Genomic DNA, 20,944 nt, shown 5'->3' on the forward strand with positions numbered 1-20,944 from the left:
CTTATTTCCACTTGCGGTCCAATTTAACCCATCCATTGCATTTACAATATTTGTGCAAAACACACTGCCATTTCATGCTCAGTGTCATTTGAATACTAATATGCAGGTTGACTGACAACGGCAGAAATAAGCCACCATATGAAAATCTATTGCATTAATCAGAGAAAAGCTCTGACATAAATGGAATTCAAAGGAGAGAGAGGGAGAGAGTATGTACAGGCCTACCTCCACTCATTGCTCCTGGGGAGGATGGACAAGGTTGGGGTATACTGGGTCCGACTCCATGAGTAGTGCTTAGGGTTGTTGCGGTGACTTATTATTATTTGACCATGCTGGTCATTTATGAACATTTGAACATCTTGGCCATGTTCTGTTATAATCTCCACCCAGCACAGCCAGAAGAGGACTGGCCACCCCATATAGCCTGGTTCCTCTAGGTTTCTTCCTAGGTTCCCTTTCTAGGGAGTTTTTCCTAGCCACCGTGCTTCTACACCTGCATTGCTTGCTGTTTGGGGTTTTAGGCTGGGTTTCTGTACAGCACTTTGAGATATCAGCTGATGTACGAAGGTCTATATAAATACATTTGATTGGACTGTATTACCGCAACACCGGCGGTCACGAGTCAAATTCCACGTGACTGTTTAGTCACGGAAACTAGGCTTCTCCAAGTGCTGATAGTCATTAGTAGCCTACCAAACCTGCTAACTGCCTAGTAGTCAGCACTCTTGTCAATCTAATCACTCTGACAATGCAAATCTAATCAAAATTAAATAAAACAATTAATGACAGCTCATGAGGCACAACATTTCTATAGGCTATGCAATTGAGTGAGAAAACAGGTTAGGCCTACTATATGTATTTATCAACTTTCCTAATATTAAGGACATTGCTTTGCAACAGGCGTATTGTATTCCTGGCAGCATTCAAATAAAAAAGCTCCTCAATTTGCTATTTAAGTGCATAGATGAGATGTATTTTTTCCCCCTGCCCCTGTTCTGAGACAGGTGTGTGATAACGGTCCATTCTAAATCAAAACTAATTTCACAAATATATTATTTAATATATGTAAAGGCAAGATTAAATTAAGAATAGTCTGATGGGGGACAACATTAGCCGATCACTTGTGAATGATGCCCAGCTTGCGTGCAATAAGGCAAGAAACAGATCATATATTTTATTTGCGACTTTTTCATATAGTCGCACACCTCATGAAGCCTAGCCCAGAGGCCTATATGTTTTGATAAGGTTTGTATCACAACTAAAGTGGCCAAATAACCAATTTACAACCGATGTAGAGCCTAACTGACGTATCCTGCTTATAGCCTACTGCCGTGTGCGCATTGCTGCGCTTATAATGTGAAGAAATAGCCTAATAGTTTACCAACATGTTAAACTAAACGTTCTGATCTGTTGCAACAGCTTTGTTGCCTTTAAACATTTTTTTGATGGTAGTGGTTGAATTAATATGGGATCTATCGCATCCCACAACTGTCGCCAGACTATGTTTGGAATATTTATCTCGCACAGAAGGACAATAGAAAGTCAACTTCTGTACTATTGGGGATAGTAGATTGACAGGCTATTGCGTTTGCTGTTCGTTAGACCTACTCATCTTGTTGGCTGACAAAAAGATGGACATTTCTTCTAACATCTTCAATATGCGTCTCAGAATTAGGTAAGGAAGCACGCAGTTGCGTCCCCGATGTGTCTGTCTTCTCTTGTAGCCTGCTTCGGAGCTGAGATGCCTGTGAGAAGGACCTGATCATGTGACAGGCATTGGCTAATAAGAGTTGTGAGTGAGAGGTGCTTCAGAGCACGGCGATTGGCTGCCGGGAGAAGGGAATTATAATTATTATATTCAGCTCAAGGGCACAACGGCCATTGCCCCCAAAAGGCATGGATTTTTTAGTGTGCATTGCTGACGTGGAAATTCTAGGCATTATCATGTGCTCATTATCATGTGCTTGTCAAATTGTGAATGAGAGACTGATGAAGCGTGTGCAGCCTGTGCAAGAAACAACACAGAGCTCAAATCATCATCATTAGAGTCACAACATGCAGCCTTAGAATGTATTAAACATCTTAACATATAGCCCAACTTTGTATCACAAATAAAGTTGCATAAATAACTCCAAATTAAGCAAATAGGAGGACCTGCTTCTAGGTTAACCGCATGTGCACACTCCCTCAGAAATTGTTTGGAGAAATTATAATTTAGATTTTATTCAGCTATGTTCAATTGTATTCTTCATTCTATAAAATACTATAAAATAACGCAACAGAATTCAGAGCAAATGTTGTCTGTTAAATGAACTAGTGTAGCCCACAGCCGTATGGCATTGCCAGATCAGGGCCTAACATAAGGACAACTCAGAGTATGCTATTCTGTTCTTCTGAAAAAGACTACATTTTCTTCATATCATGTTTCCTTAAACCTGTCAAAAATAAATCCTGGATTTATTGCGATGGTGTAGGCTGTATTACATGTATTTATTGTGAAGGTGTAGGCTGTATTACATGTATTTATTGCGATGGTGTAGGCTGTATTACATGTATTTATTGCGATGGTGTAGGCTGTATTACATATATTTATTGCGATGGTGTAGGCTGTATTACATGTATTTATTGCGATGGTGTAGGCTGTATTACATGTATTTATTGCGATGGTGTAGGCTGTATTACATGTATTTATTGCGATGGTGTAGGCTGTATTACATGTATTTATTGCGATGGTGTAGGCTGTATTACATGTATTAATTGAGATGGTGTAGGCTGTATTACATGTATTTATTGCGATGGTGTAAGCTGTATTACATGTATTTATTGCGATGGTGTAGGCTGTATTACATGTATTTATTGCGATGGTGTAGGCTGTATTACATGTATTTATTGCGATGGTGTAGGCTGTATTACATGTATTTATTGCGAAGGTGTAGGCTGTATTACATGGATTTATTGTGATGTTGTAGGCTGTATTACATGGATTTATTGTGAAGGTGTAGGCTGTATTACATGGATTTATTGCGAAGGTGTAGGCTGTATTACATGGATTTATTGTGAAGGTGTAGGCTGTATTACATGGATTTATTGTGAAGGTGTAGGCTGTATTACACGGATTTATTGTGATGGTGTAGGCTGTATTACATGGATTTATTGTGATGGTGTAGGCTGTATTACATGGATTTATTGTGAAGGTGTAGGCTGTATTACATGGATTTATTGTGATGGTGTAGGCTGTATTACATGGATTTATTGTGAAGGTGTAGGCTGTATTACATGGATTTATTGTGAAGGTGTAGGCTGTATTACATGGATTTATTGTGAAGGTGTAGGCTGTATTACATGGATTTATTACATGGATGTTCCAAAAGGTCTGCATCAGTGGCTTGTAGGCTGTGCGTGGAGATGCTAAATGTGTTTGTTAATTAACGGTCAATTACTGTGAGACTGGCAGTTATTTGCTTGTCAATCACCGGCTGACAAAATGTCATGACCCCCACAGCCATACTAGTGCTGAGTAGGGACATAAAGCATTCCACCATGTGTATGAACCTCTGTCTTTCCAGCCCACCTCGCACCCGCTGACTGGACCTGTCAAGCTTACACACTGACAAGCTGTGATGTAAAGACAGATACCGTCATCAACTTACCTGCAGGGCCACTCGTTTCAACCTCTCCTCGTCCAGCTCGCTTCTCAGCTCTGCCATCTCTCTCCTGCAAAGCAAATCCTGAATGTTTACAAGGCTCCTCAGAGCTTGAACACATGACAGGCTAGTATCTGATCAACAATAAGATCACATCACCATTACTCTGCCTGAACAGGCTCCACTCACAAGTTCCAACAGTGACTCACCTATATACAAGCCGTAGGGCCAAAAAAAAAAAATAGGACAGTAGCTAAAATACTGCTCTGAAAAAGGTACACAAATAACAATTTTGACTGATTTATGTAGCTAGCTTTATAATGAAGCTTTATCATCTAAACAAGGCAACATTTGTTTGGACATCTTAACAAAGACATAATGCTTCATTTGAAGAGTACAGAGTAAATAGTAGGAACTGAACAATGCCAGATCTAAGGAAAGTGGCAGTTAGTTACATTTGCTGGGTCTTGAGGAGCTCCACAGACAGCAGCAGTTCTTTCATTTGGCCTCTGAGGTCCTGCAGCTCAGACTTCCGCTCCTCTGGCTCTGCCTTGGGCTTGGTCTCCGCGCAGGGGCCTGGGCTGGGACTTCTGCGGCCAGGGGCTGAAGCCGCACTGGCCTTGAGCCCCTCTGGCGGGGATGGGCTGGGCTTGAGGACGGGAGACTGGGAGTGTGAGCTGGGCATGGATGGCTGCGGAAGGAGGAGAGAGGTGGTCTAAAAATATTTTTGCCCTGGCTGAGACCTCCATTCTGAATGCATTTGACTAATGAATGATGTCAGTGTTTCTTGCGCAAAATTAATCAAGTCAATTCTTCTGGTCTTCAGCGACCAGCCATGATTGCTAGGAGGGAGCTACAGTAGCCATTTGAAACACTGTTGCAGAGCATTCAGTTCGTACTGTAGCTGCAGAAGGCCATTTCATTTGGATTGAATACAACTGATCCCGTTTCTCCCTCTGAAGTTATGTCAGGGGTGCTTTAATATTGTGTTCTCCTGCCTCCCATCACCTCAGGATATAGTTTTCATTCATTTCCTTATTTTCCTCTGCCGAGAGGGTCAACATCTAATTTTAAAGGATTTAAATGTCCAAGGAGCCAAAGGGTATCTTTAATTCAACCTATAGAAGTTTGTAGCCCACAGTTATGGGGCTTGATGCGCAGGGATTAGTCACTCGATTTAAGTGGTACAGGTAAACAGCTGGTGCCCCCAGAGTCTGGTGGGTGCTTTGAGAGGGCCTCCAGTGGCACTGGCCTGCCCACACAGAGTCAGCGTGAGGTGCATGTCCGCTTTACTCCCCCACTGGGCATCTGAGGAAACGCTAAACAAGACACACACGAGGATGGACATGAAGCTTTCATTAGAAACATGAGGATGCCCCCCTTTCGGCCTCTGTAGGACAACTAGCACCGTCTCCCAGTATGACTACAAATCGGCCTTACATTGGGCCTGAGTGGATTTGTTGGATTGCAAAAGAGCATTATTTTGTGAATGCATGTGAATATCTGCGTGAGTGCGTGTGACTGCATGCGTGTAAATTATTAACTGGACGTATGTGTACGTACATCTTGTGTGACCTCAGGGAGCTTAATGCCAGAGGCTTGCGACTGTGCTGTACTGGAGCCGGTGGGATCAGGGTTCATCAAGATAAGAGGGCTTTCATACAGCAACAGGGTGGCTTACATACAGAGGGAGGGAGGGAGGGACGGCGAGAGGGATGCCAGGAGGAAAACAACCTGGCAGGAGGACAGCGCCTATTAGTGAGGGATTGCCCAGAGGAACTGAGAGAGGTCTCAATGATTTAACCCGAAGATCACAAGACGGTTGCAGTTTTCCGAGGATGTATTAGTTAATATCTATAGACAAACCTGACTCAGTTTCTGAACGGAGACATATATATTGCTGTTTTTTTGGGGGTGTTGTATCCTCTATATTAATTCCTTGATGAGTGCAAATATTGGCTGAAGTGACTAATTTGCAGCAATAGCATCCATTTGGGATGATTTGTATTGGAATAGAGATAGATCTAATGTGCATTTGGGCCACTGATTCAGACTTTATTGCCATACATACAAAACAGTTGTTCTGGAATGAGGTTGGTGTAACACAAATACAAGTTCAATACAGGTTAGACACTAACCAATGCAATCAGACACGTCAATGTCATTGTTACCTTTCTTGCGTCTATCAACTTTGGCTTGGGGCGGTCCTCTTCGTCAAACATGAAGGTTTTCTCCACGCTGATGTCCTTGTTTGGCTGAGAAGACAAAAATACAAAACTGGTCTGCTCACTAGTTGACACACCTTGCCAGACATCCTCAGACAGACAGACTCACAGGCACACTCACAGACAGACTCACAGGCTTGTTAATCTGTTTCTAAAGGAAAGCTTTCACATTACTCTTCAGGGAACTCAGTCAATCTCAGACAAATCGGAGCGACCTGACAGCTCTCCTCTCAGCCCTTCATGTAACTCAAATGTCTGCTATTCTTTTCATGTAACTCAAATGTCTGCTATTCTTTTCATGTAACTCAAATGTCTGCTATTCTTTTCATGTAACTCAAATATCTGCTATTCTTTTCATGTAACTCAAATGTCTGCTATTCTTTTCATGTAACTCAAATATCTGCTATTCTTTTCATGTAACTCAAATATCTGCTATTCTTTTCATGTAACTCAAATATCTGCTATTCTTTTCATGTAACTCAAATGTCTGCTATCCTTTTCATGTAACTCAAATATCTGCTATTCTTTTTATATAACTCAAATGTCTGATGTCTTTGCAACCTATTCCCAATCTCACATCAACTCCCCCGACCCATCATGAGGTTCAGATAAGGTGCGATATCTGTGTATGGAATGCGGTGATGTACATTTGCTGTTCAGATAGGGCCCGTCAGCCAAATGTGTTTTTTAGAGGAATTTGATGTGCAAACGTAATGTATGTGGTTTTACAAGTCTGTGTGCAGAGTTGTGTCCTCAGTAGCGTGTTGGTATGTCTGTGTACTTACAGAGTGGCCTCCTCCAAACTGAGCGGGAAGCCTCTTTCCAGCCATCTTTGGTCTGTTAGCGGTGGGGTGAGACAGCTTCTCAGAGGTAGATGACAGATCATCAAAGCTCATCAGGTCTTCAAGAAACAGACCGAGACAGATACAGAGGGAGAGGAGTATAGAGAAAAGTAAACAGCACTTTTCTTTACAAATGCAGACAGCAGAAAGATCATAGGCTTTTCATGAAATGGAACAAAGACCTGGACAGAAATAAGACGCTGCAACCAAAACCACTGAACAGTAGTTGTTATTCTATCGCCTTGTGTTTTCCTTTCAATGAGAAATAGAAGAACACACAGGTTTTTCATCTGAAGAGACACAGTTCTGGGAAGAAGACCAACTAAGGAATGGGGCTGTAATCACATTTCATTGAGAATTGTACACACTGAAACTGCCACACAGTATGACAATCTTTGAGAAAAACTTCCAAGTAAGCACTATATAGTCCTACGGGTAACACGTAATAAACCATTTATAAAATTGTGTGATCACCATTTATTAATCATTACTCCCACACTTACAAACCATTTAGTAATCATTAGTAAAGTATTTTTTGCAGTCCCTAATCTAAAGTGAGCGCGATTTACATAAATACTTAATGTTTTGAGTGACCTGCAATTTCTCACAAAAAAAATGGGCATGCCATTGGTAGACATTCCAGCAATACCCGGTAAAAGAATAAGCAGAACGTTTAAGGAAATATACACAAATGTGAGAATAACTAGCTTAGTAACAATAACAAATGCGGGAGTAATGATTCATAAATTTTTTTTGATTGATTATTGGGTACCCTTCAAATTACGTGTTAACGTTCTATATAAAGACTATAGGCAGGACTTTTAGTAACATTACAGAACTCCCAGGGGAGTGAAGTTGACATAAAGGAGAATGAGGAGTGTTTTCACACCCTAATCCCACGGGGCTATTGACCTATGGTTTTAGCAGCTCTTTTGATGCTTTTAGTGACGTGGGTCACAGACACGACTCCCCAGGAAACTTTTACCTCCATGATGTCATGATTCTAAGAACTCACCTCGCCTAAACTCCCTTGTCTTCCCTTAGCTCGATCTCCATGCCTTTATCTCTTCCTAAAAGCTTTTCTCTTGTGTATTCCTGTTTGTGATTGTCCTTGGCATGAAATGAGAGGTGATGTAAACATAGCCAACCTCCCTCCCTCTTTCTCATCCTCTTTTATCCCTCTATCCTCCTCCTCTCTCCCTCTATCATCCAAAAACCTATTCACCCATGGCTTTAGAGGATTAAATCAACACATTAGCGACACAAACTCTAAAAATAAAAACAAAGTATTTTAGTAATTTGGGATTTTACGGAGCTGTCAATATATCTTACAGCATTTGATCATGTGTTACGGTAGGCCTGAATTGCTTCAGAGAGGAAATCGTGATGCTGAAATTAAACCAGTCGACTTTGAATGCGTTTCAGAGTTTACGGATGTCTCATTTTGCATCTGTGATGCAGTGTGAATATACCGGTACGTGTCAAAGTGCAAACCAAACACACAAAATACGCAGAATGTTAGTAAAAAACTAAGCTCTTAATGGGCACAAAAAGGGTACTGGACTTTTTAAATGTTGGAAGGAAAAATTGAAAAGAATGCCCCCGAATCAACCTTTAAAGAACAAAGACAACAGTAAACATGTCGTCGCCCACAAATGAATGTCTGAATGATTAAAAAGGGGTTTCAGCTCATCCCCCTCTTTTTAGGTCAGTGTTTCCTGTTCTTGGGAACATTACTCCAACAGCCTGTTGTGGCAGGAGGAGTAATCCACAACTCCAATATGGATCTACTACACTAATCCTCAGTTTAGATAGAACACCATCAGCCAGTAGCAACTCATCCCAAAATTAAATTAAAAACACAGAGGGACCTACTGCAGAATGCTACACACACAACTGGTGCTGGTGGTACGCAGGAGAGAACGACTGCCCCCTCTCATTGAAGCCACGGAGGTTAAAGGCTGACCCTGGTACTGCAGGCACTTAGCATCCCCCATTCTAGTGATTGGAAAAATGACAGTCTTTATGGTCAATCTCCGTGCAAATAAAATGTTTAGAAGACAATCATAGTACCAATAATTGCTTCTAATACACCAGATGTCCTTGAACTGATTATCGCACACAGAAGTAGTTAAGGAGAATTTAGTTGCTAATGGCAGCCTGCAGTACCTCGATCTGCCTCGGTTACTCAATGAGAGGGAGCCGCACTGAGCTAGCCTGCAACATCACTCCCCAGAGTAGCTCTAACCGCATGTTATGTCTCCATGAGACGCCATCTTAACCGACTACATTTGGCTTCAATGTACTATTGAGTCTTCACATAAGAATGAATGGTGTCACGTGGTCGATGGCTTTGTCCATTGATATTCAGTCATTGGACAGGCACACAGACACTTTAAATGGGACATAGTGGAGGGTCATAAACAACTAGTGGGGGTCGGTAGGTACTGCTAATGGATGCAAAAACAATAGGGTCTGCACACACTGAAGAAAAGGCATCATTACTGAAATGTCTATAAGCAAGTATTGAACTGTAAAATGAATGAAGTAAGCTCTTTATTTTTGAAAAACATTCATATCCGTATGTAGGTTGAAAATGGCTGATCTGGACACTGATAAGTGTCTAAATTGGAACACAGTGGCTGTACAGTAAGGTGCTATAAATGACGTCAGAGCTCTGGCTCTGCGCTTCACAGCTCTGTATGGGTTTTAACTGACAGCCGTTCTGAATATGAGCATCACACGCGACAAGTTGCCCCCCTCTCTCCCATTAATTGTGAAAGAAGAAGTGTTGTCCAGGTGAGGGAAATAGACTCAATCTATTTTGAAAGATGACATTTAGGATTAAAATAAATACCGATTTGATGTCATACAAGCAAGCCAAACACCTGTGAGTCCAAATATGCACTTCCCATTCTCCATATCATGTCATATAGTGTCAACATTTATGATCACTGTGTTCGATGTATAGTTAAAAGATGAGATCGCGTCATACCCTGGGATGTTCTGAACACAATGAGCTTGTGTGTGTCTATTGTGACAAGCTTTCAAATTATGCCCTCCTGACCCAGATCACCATTTAAAATGGACCGTTCTAGGATTGCGTAAACAACAACAGCAATTGTGTGGATGGCAAGTGAGCTTGTTCTAGTTCCTCAACAGCACAGCTAGGAGAGTTTTAAAAAAAAAGCACCTTGTGACTCTTCTTTGAGTCATTGAAACCTCCAAACTGTGCTCTTTAAATTGCCACCATGCTTATGCATTTTCATATTTCTTCTGTAAGAAACATTTAAATGCAGCCCTATCAATATAGGCCAAATCCCACGAGTGTAAAGGAACTTTATTTTACCACAGCTATATAGACTAACTGGTTTTATGCATTTCATTAAAATTTTTATTTAAACAGGTGTCGTGTGTATAGGTGGCAGGGAAGTCAGGCGCAGGAGAGTCAAACGGAGTCTTTTAATATAAGTCCACTTAACATGCTCCAAACACTAAATTGTTACATACATAAACAAAACATGGGTACGAGGACCCGTCGCGCACCTATACAACATAAAACAACACTTGACATAAAACAATCTCTGACAAAGACATGAGGGGAAACAGAGGGTTAAATACACAACAGGTAATGAAATGGGATTGAAAACAGGTGTGTGGGAAGACAAGACAAAACCAATGGAAAATGGATCAATGATGGCTAGAAGGCCGGTGACGCCGAGCACCGCCCGAACAAGGAGAGGCAACGACTTTGGCAGAAGTCGTGACAACAGGCAAATTCTTATTTACAATGACGGCCTACACCGGCCAAACCCGGACGACGCTGGGCCCATTGCGTGACGCCCAATAATGGCCGGTTGTGATACAGCCTGGATTCGAACGAGGGTGTCTGTTGCCTCGTTAGACCGCTGCGCCACTCAGGAGGTTATACGCATAAAGAAACATTCAACCTAAGAAGCTGGAAGTGTATATATGGTTTTATAGATGAAACGTGACCCTGTGTTTGGAGCAAGCTGAGCATAACGAATAATGATGTCACGGACTTCAAAATAGAAAGTGGAGCCATTACATACCCATGTCAAGGGCTTTGTCCCCCCAGTCACCCGACAGTGTTTTTGGTTTGCTGGGTAACGTTGGCTCAAAATCAGACTTTGGAAGTGTGGAAGGCACCTCTCCATTGTGCCTGTAGAGGAGGGGGATAACAACAATAACAGCAGCAAAACATTACTAGAGCTGTGAACAGTAGTGGCAGTAATACCATCCTGATGGCTGGAGTTATAGGTACATTATGTTAGGAATGCAACTGGATTTCAAAAAGGCCTTTGTGCTACACATTGAGACTTAAATAGCAAAACAGGAAAGATATTTTCAGCGTGAATGTAATCATTTCGAAGCCATAAACAAATGCCTGAAACTAAATATACTGGTTATCAATATTGTTGTAGTTTGAAGCGGTTCGTCCTCAAATGCATTTATACTACCTCAGCAGACCTACGACCCATCTACATCGTATACGTTAGACTAGTTTCTAGAGTATACGGTACCTGCCTGGCACCCTGGCCTCACTCAAACCTTGACTGCTCAGCTGGAGCGGGTCCAGAAGGGAGCGTGCAGAATAATTCTGGGCGAGTCGTACACCAGTTATGGGGAAGCCCGTGCAACCTTAGGAATCATGTCCCGGGAGAACTGATGGAAGCAGATCTGCCTGACATTTGCCAAATCTCGGCAGAGCTCCCAGTTTGCACACTGGCTCCCCCCAACGAGACAGCAGGTCACTGGACGTAACCCACAACAGCCATAAACTGAACACTCCCATGACACAGACAAGCTGCTATCAGAACTCTCCCATCCCATACTTCCCTAAACTGATCAACACACACCATACAGCCCAGATGCCTAAGAAATGCCTACATAACAACTCTTGTATTTTATAAAGTGGTCACCCCAAACCTTGCTATTGTTGCTTTGTATACATTGCATATTTTAAATGGTACCATAAACGTTTATGCTAGTCTAGGATTTTACTATTGTATTATTAGGATTGTAAATTGGTGTACAACTTAGTCTATGACTGCGAATTCGCCAATAAAACCTACTACTGCACAATGTTGTCCTTCCTCAAGTGAATATCCAATATGAACAAAGGGAAAGCTGGAAGAACAGGAGACGGGTAGAAGGATGGGAGGCTTACTTGGGCCCTAGGGAGGGTGCGAGAGGCTTGTCTGGACGTTTTGGGGGGAGGACGCCTGGTTTACTCTTGCCTGGCGGGGGAACAGGTTTCTTGGGTGGGACCAGAGGGGCAGTAGGCTTTGACAGTTTTTGATCTGTCTTGTCACCTTCACACACAGAGAGAGACAGAGAGAGAGACAGAGAGACGGAATGATCATTGTGACAAAATATTTCAGATTGTATGCACAGTACTGTATACATTTCAAGATCATGGAGGTTGCACGAGGTCCTGGTTGTTTTAGGCACATTCATTCTTCATTCTCAGCTGCCAGGACATGTAAGCATCAACTATTCCCAGGGATACTCCACTGAAATATTAAAATAGACAACCCCTAATCTCATTAGGGAAATGCTTCATTCCTGACAGAGAAATAAACAAACAAACAACGCTGTGACAAATTATTCATATGCATAGAGGGCGATAAGATATGCAAAGCAGGAACAAGTGTAAAACAGCAAGGTGTTTCTTTTAGCTAATCGAGGCCTAGAGAGAAGGGAAGTGTCACCGTGTCCCTGAAGTCATCCTTTGAACGGGGTTAGTGACAGGGTGAAGGAAAACTTTTCAGCCACCCTGAGGACTGCCAGTGACATCACTTCTGTGTAAGTGCAGCACTTCACGTTAATACCAAAGCGCCTTCGTGCATGAAATGGGCAAATGTGCAAGAAGCCCAGATGTAAGCCAAAAACAGACACATAATCTAGGCTAAAGGACTGCTAATAAAGGCCTGTCACAATGGATTGCCTGGAAGAAAAAATATGCAGTAGCCGTCCGCTCACTGTCACATTGTCCCTCCATTTACCCCCATGACATCATAACGCTACATGCAAATAACATTTTTAACTAGGCAAGTCAGTTAAGAACACATTCTTATTTACAATGACGGCCTACCCCGGCCAAACCCGGATAGTGCGCGGCACTCAGACTAAAACCCTGGAGCTACGATAGATATAAAAAGCAAAGGGAATTTTACAATGAAACTAAAAGAAAACTTACATTAAACTCATAAAAAGCTAAACACTTAGGCTAAATGTATATTTTTGTTAATTACCTGACACTTTTATCCAGAGTTACTAAGTAAAAAATAAAGTACAGGACATATACATTAGAAGTGAATTGCTAAATATATACTGAACAAAAATAAACACAACATGCTACAATTTCAAAGAGTTTCAGTTCAAATAAGGAAATCAAATCAATTGAAATAAATTCATTAGGCCCTAATCTATGGATTTGACATGACTGGGAATACAGAAATGCATCTGTTGGTCACAGATACTGTACCTTAAAAAAAAAAAAGTAGGGGCTTGGATCAGAAAACCCGTCAGATTCTGGTGTGACCACCATTTGCCTCATGCAGCGCGACACAGCTTCACAGAGTTGATCAGGCTGTTGATTGTGGCCTGTAGAATGTTGTCCCACTGCTCTTCAATGGCTGTGCGAAGTTGCTGGATATGGGCGGGAAACTGGAACACGCTGTCGTACACGTCGATCCAGAGCATTCCAAACATGCGTGCAGGCGAGACATTTTCAGCTTCCAGGAAATGTGTACAGGTCCTTGCGACATTGGGCTGTGCATTATAATGCTGAAACATGAGGTGATGGTGGCGGATTATTGGCACAACAATGGGCCTCAGGATTTCATCACGATATCTCTGTGCATTCAAATTGCCATCGATAAAATGCAATTGTGTTCGTAGCTTATGCCTGCCCATACCATAACCCCACCATGGGGCACACTGTTCACGTTGACATCAGCAAACCATACGTGTTCTGCGGTTGTGAGGCCGGTTGGAAGTACTACAGAATTCATTCTCTAAAACACCGTTGGAGGCGGCTTATGGTAGAGAAATTAACATTTCATTATCTGGTAACAGCTCTGGTGGACATTCCTGCAGTCAGCATGCCAAATGCGCACTCCCTTAAAACGTGAGACATCCATGGAATTATGTTGTGTGACAAAACTGCACATTTTAGAGAGGCCTTTATATTGTCCCCAGCACAAGGTGCACGTGTGTAATGATCATGCCGTTTAAAATCAGCTTCTAGATATGCCACAACTTGGCAAAGAAGAAATGCTCACTAACAGGGATGTAAAACAAATTTGTGCACAAAAGTTTGAGTATTGGACTGTGCACGTTTTGCATATGGAACATTTTTGGGATATTTTATTTCAGCTCATGAAACATGGGACCAAAATGTTATAGGTTGCGTTTATATTTTTGTTCAGTGTATATTAGGCTTCTGGTTTTCTGGACTCACATAATGTGCCGTTAGCACGGCGGTCCAACACGATTCAAGCCTGTCTCGAGGTTGAGATACATCTGCACACACAAGCTGATAGTTCCGGAACTAATTAATTGATATCACCTTAACCCCGTGAGCTATGAAATGTTCCTATTGATGGGTACTTAAACACTGCATGACTCATTATAACATTAAGTACTCAAATACAATTACATTTTATGTAACTTGTATTTGTCACATGCTTCGTAAACAACAGGTGTAGATTAACAGTGAAATGCTTACTTAGGGCACATCCCAACAAAGCAGAGAGAAAGAAAATAGAGACATAATAGAAAAATAATGATACAAGGAATAAATGCACAATGAGTAATGATAACTTGGCTAAAAACACAGGGTACCAGTACCGAGTCGATGTGCAGGGATGTATGAAGTAATTGGAGGTAGACATGTACAATATTAGCTTGGGATAAAGTGACTAGGCAACAGGATAGATAATAAACAGTAAGAGCAGCGTGTGCAATGAGTAAAAAAATAAGTGTAAAAAGGGTCAATGCAGATAGTTAACCAATAGCTACTAGAACTAACTGTTTAGCGGTCTTATGGCGTGGGGGTAGAAGCTGTGCATGGTCTTGTTGGTTCCAGACTTTAATTGGCAAAATGAATGTTACTGTGTGAATTTAATTGTCATGTTTGGATTGTTTCAAGAGTTCAGAAAGAGTTGTTGAATGTTGATATGTTTCATTGTACTGCAAGTGCTACGGGTTTAGTGATGCAGAGAAATGGTGTTATTCTGTTTGTCGGAAGGCGGATAGTTCAAAGAGGGGTGTGTTCTTGCTCTATCATACAGTGTTGAGGTGTGGTGATTAGATTAGAGAACGAGTGTGACGGTTAATGACTTTGTTTGAATGTTTTTGGTCATGCAAAGTGATGTTAATTAGACAATGGGAGATACTGGGATTTGGCGCTTTTGGAAGAATAAAAGCTGGGTTTAAACATCAGGATAACGGTTTACCAATGACGCTATGATCGTTTGTATGTCATACAGGTGAAATAGTTTTTTCTTCTTTTTACAGTGAAGATTTCTGGTATATACTTTTTTATTTATTGTATTCGTATTGTGTAACTGTAAAACATTGGATTACTTTTAAATGGATATGAACTGTAGTCCTCACATTTGAATAAGATTCCTTGAATTATTTGGTGAAATGTCTAATGGTAAATTTAATTCACAATTTACATAGCATATATGCTTGGTCTCTAACTGTGCATCTCTGAGCTAAGGTTTACTCAATAATTGAATGCGAAGACATCGATTGCAAGATATTAGCTCCTTGTTGCTTAGCCTCTTAATAATTGCAAAACGGTAAACCTAGACACGTGCATCTTATAGTATTCCGAGTGGCGGCGTAAGGCTAGCAACCTTGGCTATACCCACTGTATACGATTATGGGCCTAAAGCAGTCACAGGATAATGGAGTCAGATTGATGTGTAGTTTATTATTACTATATTCAAACTAAATGTTTGGATCATTTCCATCCACCTACATAATAGTGACTCATCCAATTGATTGGGGATTCTCTATATCACACTACAGAAATAGTGTGGTCTACATCTTATCATGAGGTATTCTAACTCAGGTGAGCAGAACCTTGAGACTTCCTTAACATATGATGGAAGTTTGCTTGTCCACAAAAATGGAAGTAATATTGAATCACGATTGATTCACAATTGATTGATTCATCATTGAATTACGTAAAAGTGTTGCAGAGACAGAGTATACAAAAAGGGCCTGAAAACACACACACACACACACACACACACACACACACACACACACACACACACACACACACACACACACACACACACACACGTAAGTCAGAAGACAGGCCTGTGATATGTCTTCAGCAGATAGATCCACCTCCTTGTTTCTTATAATAAGTGACTAATTACAGAGACAACTTAAACACCGTGTTAACGGCACACTCACAACAAACACTTTGTCCAACCTTACGTATGACAATTGTTAACAACCTCTCCAGCCTTCTTACGCAAATCAGTGTTCCCCTTCGCTTCCCCTCTCTCAAATCATAGATTAGGCCCAATCGAGTTGACTTATTTGATTACTTCCCTGGCATTAGAGTGTGTTAACTGTAAACATGAACATCCCAGAGACGTTGGTCAGGAAGCTGACTGCCTGTTCATAAAACATACTGAAAAAGTAGCACATTGCTGTCGAGCAACAGCGTCTCAGTGACACAATTCACATTAAAATACCAGACAATGGGCTGCAGCTGACTGTTCTGAAACCAACAGGGATTATGGCTGGGCGATATGGCCTAAAAATCACATCATGAGTCTTTTCAAATTTATGGGCAATTCACAAAATCGATCTAGATTTTTTTTTTAACGTTCTCTCTAAATACGCTCAGTTGCACAATTAAAAAGGTAAAAACAATAACATGTTACAAATTTAACCAGAAATATGCACAATGCACATCCACTAAATGACCAACATCTGGTAGCAGGCAATTTAGAAAACAAGCCCACCTGGTAGTGAGTAACCAGCTAATCGTTATATTTAAAGTCTGCCCACTAGGATCTATTTGCTTGCTAACAATGAATACACCCTCCTGTCAGTCTCCAACTGTTTGAACAACAGTCTGTTCACTTTGTTAAGATGTTGAAATCAGCGGCCTACCTGGATAAGGTGCTTATTTCTCAGAATGAGAACAAGTTGCCAATTCCTCACACACACACACACACACACACACACACACGTCTTTATATGCTCATTGTACATTTATAAAACAGACTACTTCGAAAAGTATTCAGACCCCTTTACTTTTTCCACATTTTGTTACGTTACAGTCTTATTCTAAAATGGATTAAATAAATACAAATCCTCAGCAATCTACACACAATACCCCATAATGACAGTGAAAACAGGTTAGGACATTTCTGCAAATGTAATAAAAATAAATAAATTGAAATGCCTTATTTACATAAGTATTCAGATCCTTTGCTATGAGACGCGAAACGCAGCTCAGATGCATCTTGTTTCCATTGATCATCCTTGATGTTTCTCCAACTTTATTGGAGTCCACCTGTGGTAAATTCAATTGATTGGACAAAAGACACCTAAAGACTCTCAGACCATGAGAAACAAGATTCTCTGGTCTGATGAAACCAAGATTGAACTCTTTGGCCTGAATGCCAAGCGTCATATCTGGAGGAAACCTGGCACCATCCTTACGGTGAAACATGGTGGTGGCAGCATCATGCTGTGGGGATGTTTCTCAGTGGCAGGGACTAGGAGACTAGTCAGGATTGAGGCAAAGATGAATGGAGCAAAGTACAGAGCGATCCTTGATGAAAACCTGCTCCAGAGTTCTCAGGACCTCAGACTGGGGCGAAGGTTCACCTACCAACAGGACAACGACCCTAATCACACAGCCAAGACAATGTAGGAGTGGCTTCGGGACAAGTCTCTGAATGTCCTTGAGTGGCCCAGCCAGAGCCCAGACTTGAACCCAATCGAACATCTCTGGAGACCTCAAAATAGCTCTGCAGCGACGCTCCCTATCTAACCTGACAGAAGTTGACAGGATCTGCAGAGAATGGGAGAAACCCAAATACAGGTGCCAAGCTTGTAGCATCATACCCAAGAAGATTCGTTGCTGTAATTGCTGCCAAAGGGGCTTCAACAAAGTACTAAGAAAAGGGTCTGAATATTTCAGTTAAATTAGCAAAAACACATTTTGCTTTATCATTATGGGGTATTGTGTGTAGATTGATGAGGATTATTAAAACAATGAATAAGGCTGTAACGTAACAAAATGTGTAAAAAGTCAAGGGGTCTGAATACTTTCCAAAGGCACTGTAAGACAGTGGATAAAATGCTGCTAGCGGTATGTGGTACAGCAATGCTGTGCATGACAGAAACGGAGCAACATTTTTTGACAATGTTTTCCATTGATACTCTTGTCTTAGTAGGGTCTGCTCTGTTTCAAATTTTGGGAGTCGATACATAAAAAGGGTATAATCACAAAAGGTTAATTTCTCCTCTATCACAGAAAAAATAATGTCTCAATGCGTTTGGTTGTCCATACGACCGATTATGTTGGACCAAACCTCAAATGTAAATAGCAAGTTGAAGTTGCTTGTTGTCAGAGAGGAAGACGATCTTTCGTCTTTGTTGCGAGTGGCAGGGGGTGGGATTTGATGTCTGTGTCTGAGTGGGAAGGTGCGCAGTGCACACAGAACAGAAGGAGCGAAGGAGACAGGACCAACAAGACAAACAATAATAAAAATGGAAAGATAGGCATTTGGAACAGCTCCCACGCACACACCTCCAAAGAGATGCATAATGTCTCCTATCATAGAATTTCTATAGGATCAATTATTAAAACCATCCATATTATATGTGAAGTAGAGGCCAAAGTGCTCTCAAATTTCTGATTGCAATTCACTGTACATCTGATTGTCCAATAACTGTGTAAACCACATCTTAATAAAGAGAAGGCTGAAGAGGACACGAGTGTTGTTTTTATCCAAGACGACACAACATGTGAAGTGAAAAGATGAGACTGTTGTCCTCTAATAGCCTGTGGCTATGGTCAGGTAGGCATAGCAGGACTGGTGCAGCTGCTGCTCACTGACTAAGTGAGGGGACCAAAAGGATATTTGCATCATCATTTCCCTACAAGTGGATCAACTGTCAACACAAACACTACAAGGATGTGAATCCCTGTGTTTCTCTTGATCTGTATGAACAGGTGTCTGTCTTGAGTCTAGACCCTTGGGATCAGCTTTAGTGAGCATATACAGTTAGTTAGTCATGAAGTTATTCATGTGATTTTAAGAGGGGCCCAAACACAAAGGCAAATGTCAAAATTACAGCTTACATCTTCCGGGTGCAAATGCTCAAGCCAGAGCAAACTCTACATTGGTGTGAGACTTAAGACTAATTTATACTATACGGAGACTAAAGGTTCAGCACATTGGAGTGTCGCTTTTTCGTAACTACACACAACCGCACCAGGGCCAGGTTGTGTAGTAACACTAATATAAAAATGTATGTGATATCTGAGAGAATGTGACCGGTGTGAGCCTATTGACCTCATCTGGAGAGCCACGTCCCTTGGAGCTGATTGGAAGGTGGGAAGTGTTGGCAGCACCCAGAGAGGAGAGGGGAAAGGTTTCTCATCCCTTAATGGGAAAGGGCAGATAGGTGGAAGGATGGGGAAGAGGGCGAACTTTACCTCGGTCCTCAGGATGCGGATGCAGGGGCTTCTTGTCAGCCAACGGGACCTCGGGTTTGCGAGCTGAAAAGTGAAACATGTTCCTGTTGGTTAGTAACATCCCCCTCTCTTTACAATCGCTCTACGAGTCTATGAGGACAGCCACTCGTACACAGAGCAAACTGAACAGACATTCTGCAAGCAGGAGGAGGATGTGAGATACTCAAGTGTTTCCTGTGCAGACTAAAAGGGAGAGTACAGAAATCTTTGCAGTGCTCTGCAAGCACCTGAAACTTCAGATGTTTCCTAGATAGGAGGCGTTCTTGCAATAAGTATTAACACCATTTGGAAACATGAACCTAAAAGAAGAGAAAACTCCGATTTTTTCCAATCAACACAGGGACACATCAATGATGTCGCTCTCGCTGCTGGTAATTCTTTGATCCACCTCTAAGCAGACGACACCATTCTGTATATCGCTGGCCCTTCTTTGGACACTTAACTAACCTCCAGACGAGCTTCTATGCCATTACAACTCTCCTTCCGTGGCATCCGACTCCTCTTAAATGCAAGTAAAATTAAATGCATGATCTTCAACCGTTGCTGCCAGCACCTGCCCGCCCGCCCATCCAGCATCACTACTCTGGACGGTTCTAACTTAAAATATGTGGACAACTGCAAATACCTATGTGTCTGGTTAGACTGTAAACTCTCCTTCCAGAGTCACATTAAAACATCTCCAATCCACTAATTAAATCTAGAAACAGCTTCCTATTTCACAACAAAGCATCCTTCACTCATGCTGCCAAACATACCCTCGTAAAACTGACCATCCTACCGATCCTAGACTTCGGCGATGTCATTTACAAAATAGCCTCCAACACTCTACTCAACAAATTGTCTATCACAGTGCCATCCGTTTTGTCACCAAAGCCCCATATACTACACACCACTGCGACCTGTATGCTCTCGTTGGCTGGCCCTTGTTTCATATTCGTCGCCAAACCCACTGGCTCCAGGTCATCTACAAGTCTCTGATAGGTAAAGCCCAGCTCACTGGTCACCATAGCAGCACCCACCTGTAGCATGCGCTCCAGCAGGTATATCTCACTGGTCACCCCCAAAGCCAATTCTTCCTTTGGCCGTCTGCTGCCAATGACTGGAACGAACTGCAAAAATCTATGAAGCTGGAGACTCTTACCTCACTCACTAGCTTTAAGCACCAACTGTAAGAGCAGCTCACAGATCACCGCACCATCTGTAAATAGCCCATCCAACTACCTCATCCCCCATACTGTTATTTATTTTGCTACTTTGCACCCCAGTACCTCTACTTGCACACTCATCTTCTGCACATCTATCACTCCAGTGTTTAATTGCTATATTGTAATTACTTTGCCACCATGGCCTATTTACCTTACCACTCTTATCCTACCTCATTTGCACATGCTGTATATAGATTTTTCTACTGTATTATTGATTGTATGTTTGTTTATTCTTTGTGTAACTCTGTGT

At 41.7% G+C, this 20,944-nt stretch overlaps 1 protein-coding gene across 2 annotated transcripts in view; it reads right to left on the bottom strand.

Annotated features, from left to right (window-relative positions):
* Positions 1 to 20,944, bottom strand: part of LOC139415186 (CD2-associated protein) — a 73,585-nt gene that overhangs the window by 817 nt on the left and 51,824 nt on the right. For both annotated transcript variants that reach the window (XM_071163084.1, XM_071163083.1), the window contains exons 12-18: positions 19,451 to 19,513; positions 11,903 to 12,047; positions 10,785 to 10,894; positions 6,655 to 6,770; positions 5,816 to 5,899; positions 4,100 to 4,335; positions 3,651 to 3,714 (exon numbers count right to left, since the gene is read on the bottom strand). In XM_071163084.1, the coding sequence (XP_071019185.1) occupies positions 3,651 to 3,714; positions 4,100 to 4,335; positions 5,816 to 5,899; positions 6,655 to 6,770; positions 10,785 to 10,894; positions 11,903 to 12,047; positions 19,451 to 19,513 (818 nt within the window). The remainder of the gene's footprint in view (positions 1 to 3,650; positions 3,715 to 4,099; positions 4,336 to 5,815; positions 5,900 to 6,654; positions 6,771 to 10,784; positions 10,895 to 11,902; positions 12,048 to 19,450; positions 19,514 to 20,944) is intronic.

This window comes from Oncorhynchus clarkii, chromosome 8 (assembly GCF_045791955.1).
Source record: "Oncorhynchus clarkii lewisi isolate Uvic-CL-2024 chromosome 8, UVic_Ocla_1.0, whole genome shotgun sequence".
In the NCBI taxonomy this organism is placed as follows: Eukaryota; Metazoa; Chordata; class Actinopteri; order Salmoniformes; family Salmonidae; genus Oncorhynchus; species Oncorhynchus clarkii.